The following is a 23,063-nucleotide window of genomic DNA, read 5'->3' as shown; positions in this document are numbered from 1 at the left end:
TGGGCTGCCGTCTATGGGGTCGCATAGAGTCGGACACGACTGAAACGCCTTAACAGCAGCAGCAGCATCAGGGCAGGTATTGTGATAGTTCCATGTCATAGGTGAGGTAACTGAGGCTTGGGTAAATGATTCACCCAGTCACAAAGACAGTCAGTCAGTGGCAATTAAGGTTGGAACACAGAATTTGCAGTCTGGTTTTCTACCCATTCATTCTTCATTCAACAGATATTAACTGTGCTTGCCAGTCTGCACTCTTGATATACATTCATTTTCCTTAAGAACACCATAGTCACCAATAGCAATATTGTCTGACGTTAAGCCTTTAAAGGTAAAAAAACAATTCGTCATGTCTCTTTTACCCAGTTTCATATTTTCAAGGCAGACGTGGGAGAAGAAATTAACTTGACTGGTTTTTAAGATCAGAGAAGTTTTCTGTGTCACTAAAAAGTGATTCGTTAACTATCTACCAATTATACAAATTTAGTTTGACTGATGTATGGGCCTTATCTCCAAAGAAGTCTTGGTCAGCTCCAGGGACACTGGTTCCCAGAAAGATTTGCTGAATGGCAGACACCTTCTGCTGCCCTTCTGCAGTTCCAGAATATTCTGAAAGTTTAGGTTCCTATACAGACTATGAAGCCAAGGCCCAGCTACCCATTGGCTGCCGGGTCTCTTGTGGGCCTTTTTGACTTTGAAAGCATGTGACTTTGTGTTTGCTTTATTGTTTGTGTCTTCCTCTGACACAGACACTAATAATCCCCAGCCTAATACTGGGGCCTAGTTCACTGAACGAACTCAATCAAGGGTTGTTGTCTTGAGTTGAACAGTTTTTAGCAAAGAGAAGGTCATTACTACTTGTCTTTATACCTGGAGCATAAAGAATAAAGGCAAAAAAATGCATACATAATCGCAGTCTACTCCTGACATTTTAATGCACTTCTTCATTAAAATTATACTATATACGTGTTTTACATATTTTATCTTCTCACTATTATTTTAAAAAAATCAATAAAAATTCTTTATAAATTCAATTTATTTAGGTTTTCTATTCCACAAAGGCATCATTATTTATTTAGCCATTCTGGAGGCTGTTTCCACTTTTCCCTCTATTAAAAATCATTTTGTAACACTTACACAATTTGTCAAATATATTTTAATTAAAAAATAGTAATAAAAATCATTTAAAATGTAATTCTTTGACCTAATTTCTGAAAATTTCCTAGGTTAGTTCCCTAGAGACTGGATTACTGAGACAGAGTATAAACACTGTGAAAGCTGTTGTACATGTTGCCAAATTGCCTTTCAGAAAGGCTATGCCTTTATACATACCCAACAAAAGGAATGCTGTGATTTTAATGCTACAATTAAATGCTGTTCTTTTTTTTCCCCAGTCCTGGGATGCAGAAAGGATATTCAAGGAGGCTGAGAAGTTCTTTGTGTCTATCAGCCTTCCTTACATGACTCAAGGATTCTGGGACAACTCCATGCTGACTGAGCCAGGCGATGGCCGGAAGGTGGTCTGCCACCCCACAGCGTGGGACTTGGGGAAGGGTGACTTCAGGTAGTAAGACTGACATTCACATTGCCAGTACTCGAACAGGAGACAATGGAGGGATGAGGATGAATTTGGATTCCTTGTCTGTTTCTCTGAGCACTGAAGAGAGGAGTGAATTTTCCTTGAATAGAGGCTGGGAGTCCATGAGACCATATCTGGGTTTCTGAGGAAAAGGGGATTGTCATCAGGCCCTCAACTGCACCTTTAGACAGTTTACCTCGTCTGAAATAATATGCATTCATTAGAGTTTCATGGTCACAAGTATGGTGGTGCCCCCATTAGGAAAGGCTTGGTGCAAAGATGTATGGAAGATGAAATATATGAATCAGACATTAATCCCCCCTCCCTGTTTCTTTCTTCTGAGTGAACTAGGACAGGTGGGTAGAAAATCTGGTATGTATCACAGGAGAAACACAGAGAGTACTTAAATCGTTTCTTTAGGCTTTGCAGGTCTCTGTTGCAGCTACTCGTCTCTGCCCTTGTGGCATGAAAGCAGCCAGAGACAATACAGAAACAAGTGGTTGGGGCTGTGTCACAGTAAAGTCTAATTTATCACAACAAGTGGCCAGCTGCAGGCCAGAGCTTACTGACTCCAGTACTAGAGTAAGGCTGAAACGTGAGGAAGTGTGTATAAGCTTCCAGCACAGGATCTTAGACACAGTAGACATTAAGTAAGTACCTATTCTTATAATTGTGTCAAAGAGAATAGAGGAAAACCAAAATTAGAAAAAGAGGTCATATTGGGTGTATAGAGGAGATTGAGTTTGTTCCTGAGCAGTGGGAGTCCTTAAAGGGTATTTATTGGGGGATGGTGTGCTCAGAGTGGTGGGAAAATGACAACACCTACTGAAATACGACCCCTCCACTCACCTACCTGAAACTGCTCTTGCCAAGTTGAAAAGGACTGGTATCTAATCGCCAAATGCAGTCTTTGGGCCACAGCAGCATGAGGCAGTGTTGGTTGGTTGTCTTTGACGTGTTTTTTTCACTAGTGTCTGCATTGTCCTCCCTTCCAGACTTCTTTGACTTCTCTCTCTGTCCCCTTTTCCTCTCTCCACCCTGTACACCCTGGGACCTCCTGGGGCTTTGTCCTTGGCCCTCTTTCCTTGCCATCCTACACTAGCTTCATGGGCCATCACATCCACTCCCCTACTTACATGCTAATGATTCCCAAATGTCAATTTCTAGTTCCCACCCCCCCCCTTTTTTTTTTTTACTGCTTCTCTGTCCTAGCTGTCCCAAACTGCTGGCTATGTTCCCATTCTTTTCTCAAGCCATCCTCATTGAGCACTTCTAGGAAGGTCAGTCTCTTGACCCTTCCTGCCATCTACCTGGCAAACTGCTGTGCTTTAATCAAAGTCCAGATTGCTCATTGCATCTTGAGTCATGCCATTCCTGGTGCGTCTAGGAGACTAGGCCTGCATTTACTCATCATTATGGCCAAGGCCGTGTCTGCTGATCACTTGTAGAGCACTTGCCTCAGAGTTTTTGTAGTAGAAGACTCTGTCTTCCTATTAGTCTGTGAGTAGGAGGACAGGATTCAGCCCTGCCCATCACTTTATATTGAGCACCTAGAACAGTTTCTAGAACATATAAGGTAGGTCCTCAAGATTCATTGGTCAATAAATCTTGGAAATGTGACGCATGCTATAGAAATCCCATATAACTATTATGATGAATAAATGAAATTCAGTGAGGTTCACGTTAATCTTGCCCATTTTTGTTCAGGATCAAGATGTGCACGAAGGTCACAATGGATGATTTCCTGACAGCCCATCATGAGATGGGCCACATCCAGTATGACATGGCGTATGCCGCACAACCCTACCTGCTCAGGAATGGAGCTAATGAAGGTTTCCATGAGGCTGTCGGGGAAATCATGTCACTGTCCGCAGCCACACCTCACTATTTGAAAGCGCTTGGTCTTCTGGCACCTGATTTCCATGAAGACAACGGTATGAACATTTTTCTCATGGCTTCTTTTGGGTATTCTTTATTCTGATATGGGCAAAGGTATTTATTGTCATGCATAGGATATATTTAATTTTTGCCATATGAAATATAATGTATTTATGGGTAACTGGGAATTGCTTCTGGTTAAAAAAAAAGCAATATATAACATAACATGCCAACTTTTGTTTTTGTGTCTCTGAGAAGAGGTAACTAAGTGAATGATCTTGGGACTCTAAGAATCATCTAGCAGAAAACTTTTATTTTATTTTACTTGTTGTTTAGTCGCTCAGTCATATCTGACTCTTTGCAACACCATGGACTGTAGCCCACCAGGGTCCTCTGTCCATGGAATTTTCTAGACAAGAATACTGGAGTGGGTTGCTGTTTTCTTCTCCAGAGGATCTTCCCCACCCAGGGACTGAACCTGTGTCTTCTGCATCGGCAGGGGGATTTTTTTATCACTCAGCCACCAGGGAAATCCAGAAGATTTTTAAAAAGACGTTAAAACAGACCCACAGAACTGAAGTGGCTTATCCAAGGTCACCTAGCTAATTAGTGTCAGAGTTCAGATTGAATTCCCCCAGTTCTAGGTAAAAACCTCAATGATGGAGCTGGAAAAGATTCTAAAAATCACTTTGCAGAGGAAGCAAGCTGAAGGCATGAGAGGGAAAATAACTAGCCCAAGGTCAAAAAGCAGCATGACAAACCAGAACCAAAGACCTAATCTACAACTTTCCCCATAATATTATGGGAATATTATGGGAGTTCTTAAGGGGCAAGTTGTAGAATATGAAGATTGGAATAGACTGAAACATTTTTTTTCATCTAGCTGAAACATGAATTTGCTCCATAACATGCCCTCAGATCCAGGGCATCCTTCAGCACCTTTGTTTGAGGCAGCCTTTTTCTCTTTGGATGGCCTGGACTTGATAGAACCCAACAAATATTCACAAGATCCAGATTTTTTTTCTGTGAGGATTCTTTCTTGTAAAAGGACACTTAGAACCAGATATGTTCTTCTTTCCCATGTTTTTCTCTCCCCTCATTTTAGCCATCTGGGACATAAACATCAGCTCTGCTGACTGGTACATTTAGTCAATGAGGTCAAGGTCATAAGCTCCATCTTTGTATGGACAGTTCACTTTGCCTTGACTCCAGACCTTGATGATCTCACAAGTACCTGGGAGTAGATCACTGTAAAGCCATCATCATGTCTGAGAAAGTGTAAGCACAGACCCAGTGGGTAATAAACAAGTAGCAGTATCCTCCCAGAAGTGAGCAACAAAGGAAAGGGGTTTCACAGTAACCACACCTGTTGCCTAATTTTAAACTATCATTCTCAAGTCAATTCACAGAAAAGTGTTTTATCATTGTTTAATATTCCTTGACAGCAGGCAAAGATGATTGAATCACTGGTTTGAAAAACTCCTGCTTCTGTCCTTGGCTCTGCTCCTGATCTGTTAATTATATTTGACAAAATAAAGTCCTTCATTCCTTCTTTTCCTCTTTCTTTCTCCCTCTCTTCCTTTCTTCTTCCAAAAGTGTTTACTGAGCACTTACTACATGTAAATCATTTTTAAAGATACTAGAGACATACAGTGATAATAGCCCCCTGGTTACATTCCAGTAAGCTGCATTTATACAACAGATATGAGCTCCACTGCCCTTTTACAACACTGCTGCTGCTGCTGCTGCTAAGTCACTTCAGTCGTGTCCTACTCTGTGCGACCCCATGGACAGCAGCCCACCAGGCTCTTCTGTCCACGGGATCCTCTAGGCAAGAATACCGGAGTGGGTTGCCATTTCCTTCTCCATTTACACCACTAATAAGGGATAAATGAAATAATATAATTTGTTAAAGCATTTTAAACTCTGGTAAGGAAGATAAAGCCTTACAAATAGCTGTGAAAAGAAGAGAAGAGAAAGGAGAAAAGGAAGGATATAAGCATCTGAATACAGAGTTCCAAAGAATAGCAAGGAGAGATAAGAAAGCCTTCCTCAGCGATCAATGCAAAGAAATAGAGGAAAACAACAGAACAGGAAAGACTAGAGATCTCTTCAAGAAAATTAGAGATAACAAGGGAACATTTCATGCAAAGATGGTCTTGATAAAGGACAGAAATGGTATGAACCTAACAGAAGCAGAAGATATTAAGAAGAGGTGGCAAGAATACACAGAAGAACTGTACAAAAAAGATCTTCACGACCAAGATAATCATGATGGTGTGATCACTCACCTAGAGCCAGACATCCTGGAATGTGAAGTCAAGTGGGTCTTATGAAGCATCACTACAAACAAAGCTAGTGGAGGTGATGGAATTCCAGTTGAGCTATTTCAAATCCTGAAAGATGATGCTGTGAAAGTGCTGCACTCAATATGCCAGCAAATTTGGAAAACTCAGCAGTGGCCACAGGACTGGAAAAGGTCAGTTTTCATTCCAATCCCAAAGAAAGGCAATGCCAAAGAATGCTCAAACTACTGCACAATCGCACTCATCTCACACGTTAGTAAAGTACTGCTCAAAATTCTGCAAGCCAGGCTTCAGCAATATGTGAACTGTGCACTTCCAGATGTTCAAGCTGGTTTTAGAAAAGGCAGAGGAACCAGAGATCAAATTGCCAACATTTGCTGGAAAAAGCAAGAGAATTCCAGAAAAAACATCTATTTCTGCTTTATTGACTATGCCAAAGCCTTTGACTGTGTGGATCACAATAAACTGTGGAAAATTCTGAAAGAGATGGGAATACCAGACCACCTGACCTGCCTCTTGAGAAACCTATATGCTGGTCAGGAAGCAACAGTTAGAACTGGACATGGAACAACAGCCTGGTTCCAAATAGGAAAAGGAGTACGTCAAGGCTGTATATTGTCACCCTGCTTATTTAACTTCTATGCAGAGTACATCATGAGAAACGCTGGGCTGGAGGAAGCACAAGCTGGAATCAAGATTGCTGGGAGAAGTATCAATAACCTCAGATATGCAGATGACACAACCCTTATGGCAGAAAGTGAAGACGAACTAAAGACCCTCTTGATGAAAGTGAAAGAGGAGAGTGAAAAAGTTGGCTTAAAGCTCAACATTCAGAAAACAAAGATCATGGCATCTGGTCCCATCACTTCATGGGAAATAGATGGGGAAACAGTGGAAACAGTGACTGACTTTATTTTTTGGGCTCAAAAATCACTGCAGATGGTGACTGCAGCCATGAAATTAAAAGATACTTGCTCCTTGGAAGGAAATTTATGACCAACCTAGACAGCATATTAAAAAACAGAGACATTACTTTGCCAACAAAGGTCTATCTAGTCAAGGCTATGATTTTTCCAGTAGTCATGTATGGATGTGAGAATTGGACTGTAAAGAAATTGAGCGTCGAACAATTGATGCTTTTGAACTGTGGTGTTGGAGAAGACTCTTGAGAGTCCCTTGGACTGCAAGGAGATCCAACCAGTCCATCCTAAAGGAGATCAGTCCTGAGTGTTCATTGGAAGGACTGATGTTGAAGCTGAAACTCCAATACTTTGGCCACCTGATGCGAAGAGTTGACTCATTTGAAAAGACCCTGATTCTGGGAAAGATTGAAGGTGGGAAGAGAAGGGGACGACAGAGGATGAGATGGTTGGATGGCATCACTGACTCAATGGACATGGGTTTGGGTGAACTCTGGAAATTGGTAATGGATAGGGAGGCCTGGCGTGCTGTGGTCCATGGTGTCGCAGAGTTGGACACAACTGAGCGACTCAACTGAACTGAACTGAAGATATCAGTAAATTTAAAGTTCATGGTACTTCTGATTATCTACTGGATAATTAGAGGAGGGAGGCTGTTTTTTCTTTGTTTTTTGTTTTTTTTTTTCCTCCCTGGTTTACTGGCTTTTGGCCACATCTGTTTAATATCCATTTATTTAGCAAAGACTCACACAGGGCCTCATGTAGCAGACAGCAGTTTAGGTATACAGTCTTGAATGAGACATTTACAGTCACTGCCTTCATGGAGCTTACAGGAATAAATAGTATGACTAGGAAAGCAGGTGAAATAGCCCTACTTAGCTCTGACAAAAAGGCAACGAAACTAATGCAAAAAAGAGGGTTACTTGTGGATTTATTTAATCTATTCTATCCAAGGCTTCACCCTACTTCAAATCCTTCAGCTGAGAAAATGAATAAATACATATTATTATGTCCACTGTCAATATTTCTCATGTGATCATGCTTATAGTAAGTATATCTTGAGGAATAATATCTTGAGATTAGGAAATTATTGAACACAAAATGTCTACTGTCATCCTCATCTTAATATTTATCCTTTCCCATTTTCCTTTCAGAAACAGAAATAAACTTCCTGCTCAAACAAGCACTTACAATTGTTGGAACTCTACCATTTACTTACATGTTAGAAAAGTGGAGGTGGATGGTCTTTAAGGGTGAAATTCCCAAACAGCAGTGGATGGAAAAGTGGTGGGAGATGAAGTAAGTCAGTGAATATGCACGCAATCAGTAAAATGTTTTCTCATGAATTTGCTGTTTATTTAAAAGCATCTAATTGGCCTATATAGACACACACACTCACATAACTACTTGCTTTTTATTAAGTCTCCATTTGGGTGCCTTCTTCTCAGATAACATTTCCTTGGCTTTGCCCACCCCTTCAAAAGCAGGGTCAAGTGATGAAATTTCTCATGCTCTATCTTCTTGCATGTTGAGGCACCCGTTAAACTCTGATATTATTTAGGAAGTAATCAATGTGTTCATTTCCATTTTTTATTTTGTCCATTCTTTGAAACAAAAATTAATAACCCCATATTTTAGGTAAAGCACCAGGGATCCAAGACTGATCGTTTGCACCAGGGATCTGAGGCTGATCTTTTTTGATGTTCTCTTTGATTTCCAAGAGCTTTTAGTTTACGGAGGAATGTGGAAAATGAAACCACTGCAGTGTGTTGAATTGTGATGGAGGGTGTGAGGATCCATGAGCATCCAAGGGGGTCCAAAGCCCTGGCCAGTGAGTCAGATGAGGAGAGGCATCCAAGCTAAGGTTTGAGAACAGTGTGGGAGTTAACCAGGTGTACGTAGAAGGGAAGGGAGAGAATTCCAAGCAAGTGAAAGCCTGCCACATTTGGGCCACAGATGGTGATGCCGTTCAATAGTTTCAGTGCTGCGTCATTCATCACTATATCCCAAGTGCTTTGCACAGGGCCTGGATCAGACACGGATGAAATAATGATGAAAGTACTACTGAGGAAGATGGAAGGAAGAAAAGAGATCTCCCCACCATGTTAGTCAGACTCCTGTTAATGATTTTTCTTTATTTTTCCTTTTTGGAGTGAAGATCTACAATTATAACATTTAGCCCCATGTCCATAAGTTGAAGTCAGTGCCACTGTTTTGCTAAGATTCTTTCTGTTGACATAAATCCTCCTTGGGAGGAAGGAGACAGCATCTCTAATAACTGTCTCTAGCATTTAAGTATTACCAAAATTATGTCTATCATGATCTCACGATCAGAAAGGACAAATGTATTCAAACAATGCCAAATACATGGTTTCTGTACCTTTTTATCCTGATTAAATTTTTGACCCCTTTTAGTTTATTTCCAAAGGTACATGGAATCAGGCCATTAAAATGGTTCATTGTACTCTATTCATGTAATAAGTCCACATGAAGTCTTTTCTTAGTGTTGGGCATTGTGGCTGGCCCTGGAACTATAAAGATGACCAGAACACAGCCCTGCCCGCTAGGTGCTCAAGTCTCCAGGGCAAGAAGGAGCTGTATGTGAATAATTATAAAACAGAGAGAAATGGCAAAGCCTTTGGGCATTATGGCTGGCCCAGGAACTATAAAGATGACCAGAACACAGCCCTGCCCACTAGGTGCTCAAGTCTCCAGGGCAAGAAGGAGCTATATGTGAATAATTATAAAACAGAGAGAGAAATGGCAAAGGAGGCAGAGCTAGAGAAGGCCTAGGGAGCTGGAGGGCTTGCTGTGGTAGCAGGTGCTTGGGGTCAGGGGCAGGACTCACAGATGAGGGGGCATTTGAGCTGGTCTTGAAGAATCAGATCAATCAGAAGAATCAGTGATGTTTCAATTTTAGAAAATTCTGCCTACCAGGAGCCCATAAAATATGGTGCAGGAGAGGAATTTTTAGGACTTTCACTGTATGGTTTTGGTCACATAATACACTTTATGAATTGGTGTTTTGATGATACAGCTATTTTTCAATGGTATATACTGGCTGAAGTAACAAAAAACAGAGATGATTACATGATGGGCTTTATTCTGTAATTCTTTACACTGTTTCAATTTCACCTGACCACAGATTCCAATAGAAATGCCATTGACTGATGGCACTGCACAATGGCACCATCTATACCTTCTCTCAATGAGTGACCCACAGCTAATAAACCTTCTTTTTCCTCCAAAGGCGAGAGATAGTCGGAGTGGTGGAGCCTCTGCCCCATGATGAGACATACTGTGATCCCGCATGTCTGTTCCATGTGGCTGAAGATTACTCATTCATCCGGCAAGTGACAGTTTTCTTCTGTTTCACTTCTAGAATTTGTAGACAGAGTGACAACTTTAATTTCTCTATCTCCATTCACCTCCCCCTTAGAACCTCAAAATAGATGATCAGTTTCAATTCTATGTAACTGAACATGATGTATTGAGTTCAACAGAAGTTATATGAGATCCTTTTCTCCACCAACAGGGAATTTATAGTCTCCTTGGGAGCCATAGAAATGTTTTTGTTTGTCTCCGTGTTACTGGCAGAGTTCAGGGTGATTATAATAGAGCATTTTTAACTTGAAGTCCCCAAATCTATGTTCTTTACCTATTAGCTCCAGATCTTGAATTTGTTGAGTCTCAAAGTTTCTTTATTTGTAAAGTAGAAATAATATTGATGATTTGCCAGAAGGATTGATTGGCATTAGTTATGTGAAAAGGCTATAAATCAGTAAAACACAATACAAATGTGAGCTCACATTTAACAAGATAATGCTGCCTTTTTATCAGCTGATACATAAATGCAAGTATAATGAGTCTATAGGGTTTGTGTTTGGGTCTTTCTTGAGTGAAAAGAGGTTTAACTGGCATTTCTTTGCTTGCTGGGGCCTCAAAATTTAAATATATGTCCCAATCTATGACTTTACCACAGAAACTACACACGGGACAACTCTTTTTTTTTCTTTGTCTCTTTTACAGGTATTACACAAGGACCATTTATCAATTCCAGTTTCATGAAGCCCTTTGTAAAACAGCTAAACATGAAGGTGCCCTGTTCAAATGTGATATCTCAAATTCCACGGAAGCTGGGCAGAGGCTGCTGTAAGAGATGCTTCAAAAATACTGAACCTCTCATCCTATTTAATGTTACTCATTTCCATGCCTAGGTTTGAATTTGATTTCTTTGTTCCAAAAAAAGAAAATTTGGGGACTCAAAATGTCTTCATCCATGAATTCAATGTTTGTTTGGTGATCACACAGGAACCTGGATCCTGTGATGGCTAGACAGGCCACCTCCTCTCCCCATGTTGTAACTAGAGAGCTCTCTGGGGAAGAGAGATTAAAAGATGAATACATCTTTTACCATGCCTTCTTGTCTTATTTGCCAGGAGCAAACTTAGTCAAACCAAAGAGGAGTAACCATAGATTGAACATGTAAACAGATGTACATCTGGAATCCTTCCAAAGGCCCTGAACCCACCTCCCCCCGCTTTTTTTTTTTTTTTTTTATGTAGCCAAATGCTACGCCTTGGAAAATCAGAACCCTGGACCTTAGCATTGGAAAATATTGTGGGCATAAAGACTATGGATGTAAAACCCCTGCTCAACTACTTTGAGCCCTTGTTTACCTGGCTGAAAGAGCAGAACAGGAATTCATTCGTGGGATGGAGCACGGAATGGACTCCATGTGAGTAGATGGCGTTGACACATTTCGAATGGCCCTTTTTCTGCTTCCCTAGTCCTCTCTGGCCCTAGTCTCATGGGACTTGCACAGTTGAGTGTGTTCTCCCTCTACCTACCCCCTGTACTGTGGTGGCAGATGCCATTTTCTCTGGGAGGAAACACATTTGTTGAGCACCTACTGTGTACCCAACACAGTGAAAACTACCCCTCTCTTGTTTTCAATCTGCTTTACTAGCCCCATATTTAAAATAAGAGTCTAACAGTTTCCAACACACTGTATGTGAACCCTGCTCTTCAAAGGCAAATACGTTTAACAATTTTAGTGCAATCCCCTCTTCTTTCTGGCAGCTACATTCATATTTCTAAACAGTTTGTTTATATTGTCATTTCCCCATTGCTCAGTTTTAGACATGCACTTCTGCCTACGCTTCTGCCTCCATTTCCCATTCTCCCAATGAAATTTAACATAATTTTTAGTAAAGAGATTACCAATATTTGCATCATTATACCTGCAGAACCGAGTAATATACTATTTTATATCTTTTTTAATGTAGCTTTTTGTTTGTCCTGAAGTTTCTATTGCCTCACTTTTTTGCATGCCTAATTTGCTGTCTATGCTGTATTCTTCTCCAACTATTCCAACGTATCTATTCTTTTCAGTCTCCTTTTTTCCTAAAGAACTCCCTCTCAGAGTCCTCCGGTCTCAATCTGGACCGCAGTTTTCATCCTGAGTCATGCCTTTGCTGCTGTCCTGGGTTGAATCCACCCCTTCCTGACGCCATGTCTTCTTTCATGAATTACCTCCCGTTTTGCTGCAGCACAGCCTCCAAGTGACTTTCTAAGCAAGAGCTCATGGGGTAGGAGCATCAACTGTTCCCCTAAGTGGCTATAACCAGACCTAGACTTTCATTTTCCCTGTTTTCAGTCCAGTATCTTCTTCCTACCCCTTGCTGTACCTGAATCCCAGGCCTCTCCTGGATTCTCTGGGGGGTCTCTACTGCTCGTGTGTACACATTACACCATGACTTTCTGACCCTTGAGAAAGCATTTACCACTCCTCCATACCTTCTCATTTTCCAAAGGGTGTTTATACCTTTAAAAAATTCCTTTACTATCACTTTAGTGGGATCTTGGGAAAGGAAGGAAATAAACACATGGTTAATCTGCTGTCTGTAACAACAGTCTGTTATTTCTCTTTAATCAGATTCTGACCAAAGCATCAAAGTGAGGATAAGCCTAAAAGCAGCTCTTGGAGAAAATGCTGTGAGTATTCTAGATAGCGCATCTATGACTTTTCAATGCATTCCCTTATTTAGGGCGCAACAAGCCCATTTCAGTGCAGTTGAAAAGATGAAAGGGCACGTGGTTCTCTTAAAAAGCCCTAGATTCTGGCCTCTGGCATTTGAGTTGGTTTTTTCAGTAATACATTTCTTGTTGAATTAGCTATGCCTCTGTTTTCCTTGTGACTCTGAAGGTATTATGAAGATCAGTGAGAAAACATCTAAAGTATCAAATACCTACCCTCCCAATTCACTCTAATCACAATTACTTGTATTTTTTAAAAATATATTTATTTGGCTGTGCCGGGTCTTAGTTGTGGCACGTGGGATCCAGTTCCAAGACCAGAAATTGAACCCAGGCCCTCTGCTTTGGGAGCCTGGAGTCTTAGCCACTAGATCACCAGGGAAGTCCCCATTACTTGTATTTGAGGAAGAGAAGTCCCCATTACTTGTATTTGAGGAAGAGGACATGTTTATATTTTTAGAGACTGCTTTTAGAAGTGTTGTAAGCAGTTTGGCTTTGTTTTGTCTTAGTCAATCATCTAGGTACTAGAAGCTTGTTTTAATCTTAGACCCCAGCCTTGGACCTGCTTTATCAGAATCTGTGCTTTAACAACCCCCCAGGTGGTTTGTAGACACAATAAAGACTGCTGCTGCTGCTGCTGCTAAGTCGCTTCGGTCGTGTCCGACTCTGTGCGACCCCATAGACGGCAGCCCACCAGGCTCCGCCGTCCCTGGGAGTCTCCAGGCAAGAACACTGGAGTGGGTTGCTATTTCCTTCTCCAATGCATGAAAGTGAAAAGTGAAAATGAAGTTGCTCAGTCGTGTCCAATTCTTAGCGACCCCATGGACTGCAGCCTACCAGGCTCCTCCATCCATGGGATTTTCCAGGCAAGAGTTCTGGAGTGGGTTGCCATTGCCTTCTCTGAACAATAAAGACTGGGAAGCAACAATTCAGACCATTGTTTCTCAAGCTTGGCTGCACACTGGAGTCATTCAAGATGTTTTTAAAAGTATTAATGCTTCAGCCCCATTCCCAGAGATTCTGACTTACTGCTCTGAGGTGTGGCATCAAAACCCACTCCAGTATTCTTCCCTGGAGAATTCCATGGACAGAGGAGCCTGGCGGGCTACAATCCATAGGGTCACAAAGAGTTGGACATCACTGAAGCGACTTAGCACGCATGCATCTGGCATCAAGTCATCAAAGTTCCCCAGGTGATTTTGATTACAGCACAGCTTGAGAACCACTGAGGCAGAGATGCATTTCTGGACAACAAAAAGTTTTACAGAAAATCAGATTACTTACACCTTCATGTGAATTACTTTAATCAGCTATTGCTTTCTCCTAAACACCTGTCTCAGGTTATCCAGTTTGAAGCAATTTATTTCAGGGAAAAAAGAGAGGAGAGGGTTGCCTCAGGCAGATGGAAATCAAAGGCATGCATGGAAGTGTGGCACCCAGGAGGCTTTGCAGGATTAGAGAGCAACCTGGCATTATTGGATAAAACAGTCCAAGGTGCTACAGAAAATTGTTCTTTTCACTGGATAGAGTCAAAGATGGCATTTCTACCCCCATACTTTTCTTGGGAAGTTAACTATTGTCCAAGGCTCTACAGTAGTTGTAGTGTAATTTTCATATATAAGCAAAACATCTAAATATAAATAACATGTCGTTGTTGTTGTTTAGTCACTAAGTGATGTCCAACTATTACCACCCCATGGACTGTAGCCTCCAGGCTCCTGTGTCCATGGATTCTCCAGGCAAGAATACTGGGGTGGGTTGCCATTCTGTTCTCCAGGGGATCTTCCCAACCCAGGAATCACACCTGGTCTCCTGCATTGGCAGGCAGATTTATTACCACTAAGCACCCAAGGAAGCCCATAGTAGGAGTAAAAAATGAAGATTTCAGAAACAAGTATAAAATGGAGGTGTATCACTTCTCAAACTCTGAAAGTTCAAGTTCCTGTTTCTTAGCAATCATTGTCTCTGGGGTTATTTCTCCTTCTGTCCTATTTTTATTAACTCTTCCTTGGACTGATAAAATTTAATTTTAATTTAAAGTATCCAGTAGATCAGGATTCTTTTCAATTATCTTCTTTTTTCTTGACATGTTTTTTTCCCATGTTCTCTTTCCATGCAGTGAGGGATTAGTAAATAGTTTTCAGAGGGTTAGATGGTGTAATATTCTGAGGCCCATTCACAGAGCAACAGGCTGCTTTGATGACAGTGGAGTTATACTTTTAGCCAGAATAACTGTCCAGTTCAAGCTACTTCATAGCAAAGTCCACCTGGATTTTTGATACTATATTGAGAACTTAGCCTTTACTTTTTTAATATAGAAATAATAACCAGAATATTAGTGGCCATGTTCAGTTCAGTCGCTCAGTCGTGTCCGACTCTTTGTGACCCCATGGACTGCAGCATGCCAGGCTTCCCTGTGCATCACCAATGCCTGGAGCTTGCTCAAACTCATGTCCATTGAGTTGGTGATGCCATCCAACCATCTGTTGTCCCCTTCTCCTCCTGCCCTCAATCTTTCCCAGCATCAGGGGTCTTTTCCAATGAGTCAGTTCTTCGCATCAGGTGGCCAAAGTATTGGAGTTTCTGCATCAGTCCTTCCAATGAATATTCAGGGCTGATTTCCTTTAGGATGGACTGGTTGGATCTCCTTGCAGTCCAAGGGACTCTCAAGAGTCTTCTCCAACACCACAGCCATATTAATAATATTGTTACTATTAAAGCAACTTTCCCAATAAATGAGTGGTATCAAGCTGGATTCAATGTAGCAATCCTTTGAAATTTTTTTTTTATATACAGCTAAAATTTTATTTTGAAAATGTAACATTTTCAAATTGAAGTATAGTTGATTTAAAATGTGTTTGTTTCAGAGGCCCAGAATCCGTTCAGTTATACACATACATATATATATTTTTTTTTTCAGATTATTTTCCTTTATAGGTTATTACAAAATATTAAGTATAGTTCTCTGTGCTATACAGTATGTCCTTGTTGATTATTTTATATATGGTAGCGTCTGTCTGTTAATCCTAAATTCCTAATGTTTTCCTCCCCCCTTTCCCATTTGGTAATCTTAATTAGGTTTGTTTTCTATGTCTGTGGGTCTATTTGTTTTATAAATAAGTTTCTTTGTATCGTTTTTATAGATTCCACATATAAGCAATATCTTAACGATATTTGTCTTTGTCTGGCTTGCTTCATTTAGTACGATAATCTCCTGTATTTGTTTTTCCTAAAAGAGGGAAGAGAGGCAAGCTTTGTGCTATTCATGATCTCTACTGCCATCTACTGGAGGAAAGGGTGAAATTTTTTTTCCTCTTTGAACAGGTTTTTCCTGGACTACACAAATTTTACACAAGCCATTGGTTTAGCACTGGAAAACAAGAATTACCTTGTCTACAAAAAGCTATTTTTTCCTTTGAACTTGAAGTTTATTTTTCTTTTACACTTACACATGTCTGAGAACTTGCTATAAAAATAGTAAAAGGTCAGCATACTTGTCTACAGTATATGGATGTTTTAACCAAAACCAATGACACACATAACTCCCATCTATAAACCTGCCCTAGAGTGCTTATTTCAGCTTACTTTAAATTCAAAGGACCAGTGAGCCCTGTGGTTCTTAAAGCGTTGGTGCTGGACCAGCAGCATTGCCACCATGTGGGAGCTTGTTGCTGTTGCTGCTAAGTCGCTTCAGTCGTGTCCGACTCTGTGCGACCCCATAGACGGCAGCCCACCAGGCTCCACAGTCCCTCGGATTCCCCAGGCAAGAACACTGGAGTGCGTTGCCATTTCCTTCTCCAATGCATTAAAGTGAAAAGGGAAAGGGAAGTCGCTCAGTCGTGCCGGACTCTTAGCGACCCCATGGACTGCAGCCCACCAGGCCCCTCTGTCCATGGGATTTTCCAGGCAAGAGTACTGGAGTGGGGTGCCATTGCCTTCTCCGTGGGAGCTTGTTAGAGATGCAGAATTCTAGGTCTTCTCTGAGGCTTGGGCCCAGAATTCAGTGATTTGACAAGCCCTCCAGGTGATGCCAGTGCACACTCAAGTTGGGGGTCACTGACCTTATGCAGAGCTAGAATCTTTGACATATTAGACAATTTAAAATTAACACGTCGGGAAGTCCCTGGTGGTCCAGTGGTTAGAACTCTGAGCTCTCTCTGCTGAGGGTGTGTATTCAATCCCTGGACTGGGAACTAAGATCTCACAAGATGCGTGGCATGGCCAAAAAAAAAAAAGCTTGTGGCATATCAGGTTTTAATGACCCCATGATCTCTACTGAGCAGTGTTTTTGTCATGAATTTTCAGTATGAATGGAATGACAACGAAATGTACTTGTTCCGGTCGTCTGTGGCATATGCCATGAGAAAGTATTTTTCAGAAGCCAGAAATGAGACCGTTCTTTTTGGGTGAGTTGATGTGCTGTGCTCTCAATCAGTACTTCCCTTACTCTTGGATCAGAAAGTTTTATGCTTCAACTTTTATTCACGTGAAATTGAGAAAAACCTCCTAACAACTATTAAACCTCATTGCTCTCCTGGAATTAGGGCCACCTTTTTTTAGGGATGCTTGTGACTTATTTGACTTGTAGATGGAAGAGCTTTGTTATTATTAAATGGCCCTCTCCTCACCTCTTCCTCCCACCTTCTCTCCTCTCCCTTTCTTTTCCCCAAATGCTCTCATGCACCCTCAACACTGAAAACAAAAGGCAGAAATCTCTGCTTTCATTGAGCTTGTATTCTAATGTATCTATTTTGTGTGTGTGTGTGTGTGTGTGTGTGTGTGTGTGTGTGTTATAGACAGCCAACAAAATATATAAATGAAATATAGTAGAATTTGATGGTGATAAGTCCTAAGGAGAACAGTGCAACAGGAAATGGGCAAGGGAGTGCTTGCTGGTTGTGTGTGTGTGTGGGGGGGTTCCATTTTAACTAAAATGGTCAGGGAAGACCTTGTTAGTATTTGAACAAATAGCTGAAACAGGAGAGAGTCAGAGGTGCAGACCATGGGGAAAAATGTTGCAGCTTAAAAAATAGCAAGTAGAAAGATCCCGAGGAACAAGCATCCTTCACCTATTGAAGGAACAGCAAAGAGGCCACTGTGGCTGGAGCTGAGTGAGCTAATAGAAGACAAATAGGAGATGCGGTCAGGGGCAGACTGGGACATGGGGGTGGAAAGGTGAGAAGAAAGTTTGTGTGCACCTCCAAAGCCATTCTAAGGCCATTGGCTTTCCTTCTGCATGAGAAACGCTCTGAACCACATGATCTGCCTTGGGTTTTTTTGTTTTGGTTTGGTTTTTAGTAAATATTCGTTGTTTTATTTTTGGCTGTGCTGGGTCTTCATTGCTGCACGTGGGCTTTCTCTAGTCGTGGCAGGTAGGGGGCTATCCTTCGTTGTTGTGCACAGGCTTCTTATTGTGGAGGCTTCTTCTTGCAGAGCACAGTCTCTAGGCACGAGGCATGTGGGCTTAGTAGTAGGGGCTGGCTGGCTCTAGGGCACAGGCTCAATGGTTGTGGGTCACAGGCTTAGTTGCTCTGTGGCATGTGGAATCTTCCTGCACCAGGAATTGAACCCCTGTCCCCTGCATTGCCAGACAGATTCTTTTTTTTTTTTTTTTATTTTTAAATTTTACATAATTGTATTAGTTTTGCCAAATATCAAAATGAATCCGCCACAGGTATACATGTGTTCCCCATCCTGAACCCTCCTCCCTCCTCCCTCCCCATACCATCCCTCTGGGTCGTCCCAGTGCACCAGCCCCAAGCATCCAGTATCGTGCATCGAACCTAGACTGGCAACTCGTTTCATACATGATATTACACATGTTTCAATGCCATTCTCCCAAATCTTCCCACCCTCTCCCTCTCCCACAGAGTCCATAAGACTGTTCTATACATCAGTGTCTCTTTTGCTGTCTCGTACACAGGGTTATTGTTACCCTCTTTCTAAATTCCATATATATGCGTTAGTATACTGTATTGGTGTTTTTCTTTCTGGCTTACTTCACTCTGTATAATAGGCTCCAGTTTTATCCACCTCATTAGAACTGATTCAAATGTATTCTTTTTAATGGCTGAGTAATACTCCATTGTGTATATGTACCACTGCTTTCTTATCCATTCATCTGCTGATGGACATCTAGGTTGCTTCCATGTCCTGGCTATTATAAACAGTGCTGCGATGGACATTGGGGTACACGTGTCTCTTTCCCTTCTGGTTTCCTCAGTGTGTATGCCCAGCAGTGGGATTGCTGGATCATAAGGCAGTTCTATTTCCAGTTTTTTAAGGAATCTCCACACTGTTCTCCATAGTGGCTGAACTAGTTTGCATTCCCACCAACAGTGGAAGAGGGTTCCCTTTTCTCCACACCCTCTCCAGCATTTATTACTTGTAGACTTTTGGATCGCAGCCATTCTGACTGGTGTGAAATGGTACCTCATAGTGGTTTTGATTTGCATTTCTCTGATAATGAGTGATGTTGAGCATCTTTTCATGTGTTTGTTAGCCATCTGTATGTCTTCTTTGGAGAAATGTCTATTTAGTTCTTTGGCCCATTTTTTGATTGGGTCATTTATTTTTCTGAAGTTGAGCTGTAGGAGTTGCTTGTATATTCTCGAGATTAGTTGTTTGTCAGTTGCTTCATTTGCTATTATCTTCTCCCATTCTGAAGGCTGTCTTTTCACCTTGCTAATAGTTTCCTTTGATGTGCAGAAGCTTTTAGGGTTAATTAGGTCCCATTTGTTTATTTTTGCTTTTATTTCCAATATTCTGGGAGGTGGGTCATAGAGGATCCTGCTGTGATGTATGTCAGAGAGTGTTTTGCCTATGTTCTCCTCTAGGAGTTTTATAGTTTCTGGTCTTACATTTAGATCTTTAATCCATTTTGAGTTTATTTTTGTGTATGGTGTTAGAAAGTGTTCTAGTTTCATTTTTTACATGTGGTTGACCAGAATTCCCAGCACCACTTGTTAAAGAGATTGTCTTTAATCCATTGTATATTCTTGCCTCCTTTGTCAAAGATAAGGTGTCCATATGTGCATGGATTTATCTCTGGGCTTTTTATTTTATTCCATTGATCTATATTTCTGTCTTTGTGCCAGTACCATACTGTCTTGATAGCTGTGGCTTTGTAGTAGAGCCTGACGTCAGGTAGGTTGATTCCTCCAGTTCCATTCTTCTTTCTCAAGATTGCTTTGGCTATTCGAGGTTTTTTGTATTTCCATACAAATTGTGAAATTATTTGTTCTATCTCTGTGAAGAATACTGTTGGTAGCTTGATAGGGATTGCATTGAATCTATAAATTGCTTTGGGTAGTATACTCATTTTCACTATATTGATTCTTCCAATCCATGAACATGGTATATTTCTCCATCTGTTAGGCCAGACAGATTCTTATCCACTGTACCACCAGGGAAGTCCCTGCCTTGCATTTTATTAGGATCAGTCTCATCAGCTGTGAGAGCATAGTCTTGTCACATCCTACTATAAACCCCACTCCTCACCCTCACCTGTGGGGGCAACATGACAAGTTTTGCCAGGAGGGGCCCAGTTGGAAGATATCAGGGCACCGCCTCTGTCCATGGAAGGGAGCCATCGCTGCCCACCATGTTATCACAATCCTGGGTCACCAGTGATTCCTTGCTGATTCTTCTGCTGCTTTGTTTGAAATATTTCTATCACTAAGAAAACCTGTGGTTCTTATATGGTAGCAGAACCAATCATGCCAAGACTTGCTCTCACACCTTAGGGAATTGAGTTCACATGCTTTGGGCAGTGTTAAGGTTATTGGAACAGTGACATCCTTCCATGACGGGCCCTGCTCCAGGGCTCTCCACTCTACCCTGTGATTGTTCCCCCACCTCCAGCAGCAGAAGTCTTCATTCTCTTCACAGTGTCCTCTATGCCACCAGGGAAAATGTTTCTTTTGTTTCTCCACAGGGAAGACAATGTGTGGGTGAGTGACAAGAAACCAAGGATCTCCTTCAAGTTCTTTGTCACGTCACCTAACAACGTGTCTGACATCATTCCGAGAACTGAAGTTGAAAACGCCATCAGGTGATACTTTACTTTCAAATGCAGGATAGAAGGGTGAGGGGCCCCAGCGCAACAACAACAGTAACGAAATGATTTGTGTGTTCCTAAAGGTGCCAGGCACTGTTCTGAGTCATTTGCATGTTTTTCCTCATCTGAAAAACTTGGGTTTTAATTCCAAAAGGATCGCATAGCAAGGGGATTGCCTTCATTGGGTTTCTCCAGATGCAGGTCCTTAGACAAGGATTTGAAAGTAAGTAGTTTATTTGGGAGGTCACCTCAGGAAGAATGGATTGAGGAGTGTGGACAGGAGACAGAATGGAAGGAAGGTAACCTGACATGTTATGAGCAAGTTACCACCGTGGGCAGCTAGAACTCCATTCTGTTGGGAATTCTGGGAGATGGTGTGGAATATGCACCTGAATTGTCCCATCACAGCTGGGGTATTTATTCACCACTTCCCATCAGTCACTGGTTGAGAACTGCGTACTGCTGCTGCTGCTAAGTCGCTTCAGTCGTGTCCGACTCTGTGTGACCCCATAGATGGCAGCCCACCAGGCTCCCCCGTCCCTGGGATTCTTCAGGCAAGAACACTGGAGTGGGTTGCCATTTCCTTCTCCAGTGCGTGAAAGTGAAAAGTGAAAGGGAAGTCGCTCAGTTGTGTCCGACTCTTAGCGACCCCATGGACTGCAGCCTACCAGGCTCCTCCGTCCATGGGATTTTCCAGGCAAGAGTACCGGAGTGGGGTGCCATTACGACAGGGGACAGTAATTCCCCAGCCTTACTGGCCTGCGGATAGGGCTGAATCTTGCAGCCTGAGAATGCTCTCAGGCAAAGGCAGCAGGTCCCGGCTGAAGGAAGTCTAACCAGCACGCCCAGAAAATGGTAAATGCAGAGGGTACATGGGCAGGTGTTGCCATCATTGCTGTAGGGACTTTGATGCAGAATTCATTTAACCAAAGTCTGAAACAAGGCAGGCAGGGACAGGATTCCTTAGATACTAAATAAGTAAGTGTTAGTCGCTCGGTTGTGTCCGACTCTTTGCGACCCCGTGGCTTGTAGCCCACCAGGCTGGATAGATGTTGATGTTTCCCCTTGTCATTAAAAAAAGAAGAGAAGAAAAAAGGCTTAATATACCATTGCAATGGGAAATGCTACTAGGTGGCGCTCTTGAGCTGCTTGTCGTCTTGAGAAGCAGAACCAAGACTTGCTGGGCAGAGTTGGCCTAGAAAATCGGGCTTAGTGGGGTTTACAACCCAAGCACACCCAGACTCACTGGCTGCCTCCACAAGACTTGTCTTGAGGGAAGGTGCTAGCTGAGATCATCACGAAGGAGCCCAGCACTCCTGCAAGCTCCGGGGAGCCCTCAAACTTCATTTTTCCAGAGTGACGAGACTCTTTCAGATGGAGGTTGCTGCTTGGATCTCTCTCTCTGGCTGGACTCTGACTTTCTGACCTGCACTGTATTCAATGGCAGGAGAATGGGATGCCAGACACTTTGGTTTTCAATCTGGAACACTGAACATTTCACTGTTTTTTGTTTTAAAAGTAACCTTCATCCTTTTTCCCTCTATGAAATTCGGCCATATCCCAACACAGTGCTGGAGAATTTGGCAAAGGCTCCTCCCCTGTGTTCCTCCCCAGAGCTGCCATTTATTAGGATGTCAACACCTTTTATTTGGAAAATGCAGCTGTTGAGACTTGTATATAGGGCCTGATTCATCTGTAGAAGAGGTGGATCTGATTGTCCTTTTCCATTATTTGATATAAAGTCATTGTAGACATACCTCAACAGAAGGGAAATTCTTACCAAATATGCAACTTTGCCTTTACAACACAGTAGTCACAAATGAACAAATGCCAGCCATCTGCACATTTCCACACTTGCAACCTCATTTTCCAGTGAAGCTGTTTCCAAACCTAATCTAGATCACACGGTATGAAAGAGGTATGATTGTTAAAACTCAAATCTGTCAGTGAACCTGGTTATTGACTTTGATTTCATTCTTCTTTGGGTAAGCCTTATCAAATCTTTTTGGAGACAGTGATATAGGCAGTAAATAACTGCACTGTTTTCTTTTGCCTCAGTATTTTGCTTTTGGGAATAGGTTGTTCCGGGGCCGTATCAATGATGTCTTCCAGCTGGATGACAACAGCCTGGAGTTTCTGGGGATTCAGCCGACGCTGAGACCCCCTTACGAGCCACCTGTCACCATATGGCTGATTATCTTTGGGGTCGTGATGGGAGTGGTAGTGATTGGTATTATTGTGCTCATCTTCACTGGGATCAGAGATCGAAGGAAGTAAGTGACCTT

The 23,063-nt window shown here is 41.9% G+C and overlaps 1 protein-coding gene across 2 annotated transcripts in view; it reads left to right on the top strand.

The window, feature by feature from the left end:
• The window catches only part of ACE2 (angiotensin converting enzyme 2), a 50,851-nt gene that overhangs the window by 24,760 nt on the left and 3,028 nt on the right, over window positions 1–23,063 (top strand). For both annotated transcript variants that reach the window (XM_006041540.3, XM_044936630.1), the window contains exons 9-18: window positions 1,392–1,561; window positions 3,284–3,510; window positions 7,835–7,979; window positions 9,931–10,029; window positions 10,710–10,832; window positions 11,246–11,418; window positions 12,619–12,677; window positions 17,025–17,125; window positions 20,656–20,772; window positions 22,857–23,051. In XM_006041540.3, coding sequence (XP_006041602.1) covers window positions 1,392–1,561; window positions 3,284–3,510; window positions 7,835–7,979; window positions 9,931–10,029; window positions 10,710–10,832; window positions 11,246–11,418; window positions 12,619–12,677; window positions 17,025–17,125; window positions 20,656–20,772; window positions 22,857–23,051 — 1,409 coding nt within the window. The remainder of the gene's footprint in view (window positions 1–1,391; window positions 1,562–3,283; window positions 3,511–7,834; window positions 7,980–9,930; window positions 10,030–10,709; window positions 10,833–11,245; window positions 11,419–12,618; window positions 12,678–17,024; window positions 17,126–20,655; window positions 20,773–22,856; window positions 23,052–23,063) is intronic.

Source organism: Bubalus bubalis, chromosome X (genome assembly GCF_019923935.1).
Source record: "Bubalus bubalis isolate 160015118507 breed Murrah chromosome X, NDDB_SH_1, whole genome shotgun sequence".
Taxonomy (NCBI): Eukaryota; Metazoa; Chordata; class Mammalia; order Artiodactyla; family Bovidae; genus Bubalus; species Bubalus bubalis.
Note: the sequence above shows the minus strand (reverse complement) of the source record. Positions and strands in the feature narration are given on the sequence as shown.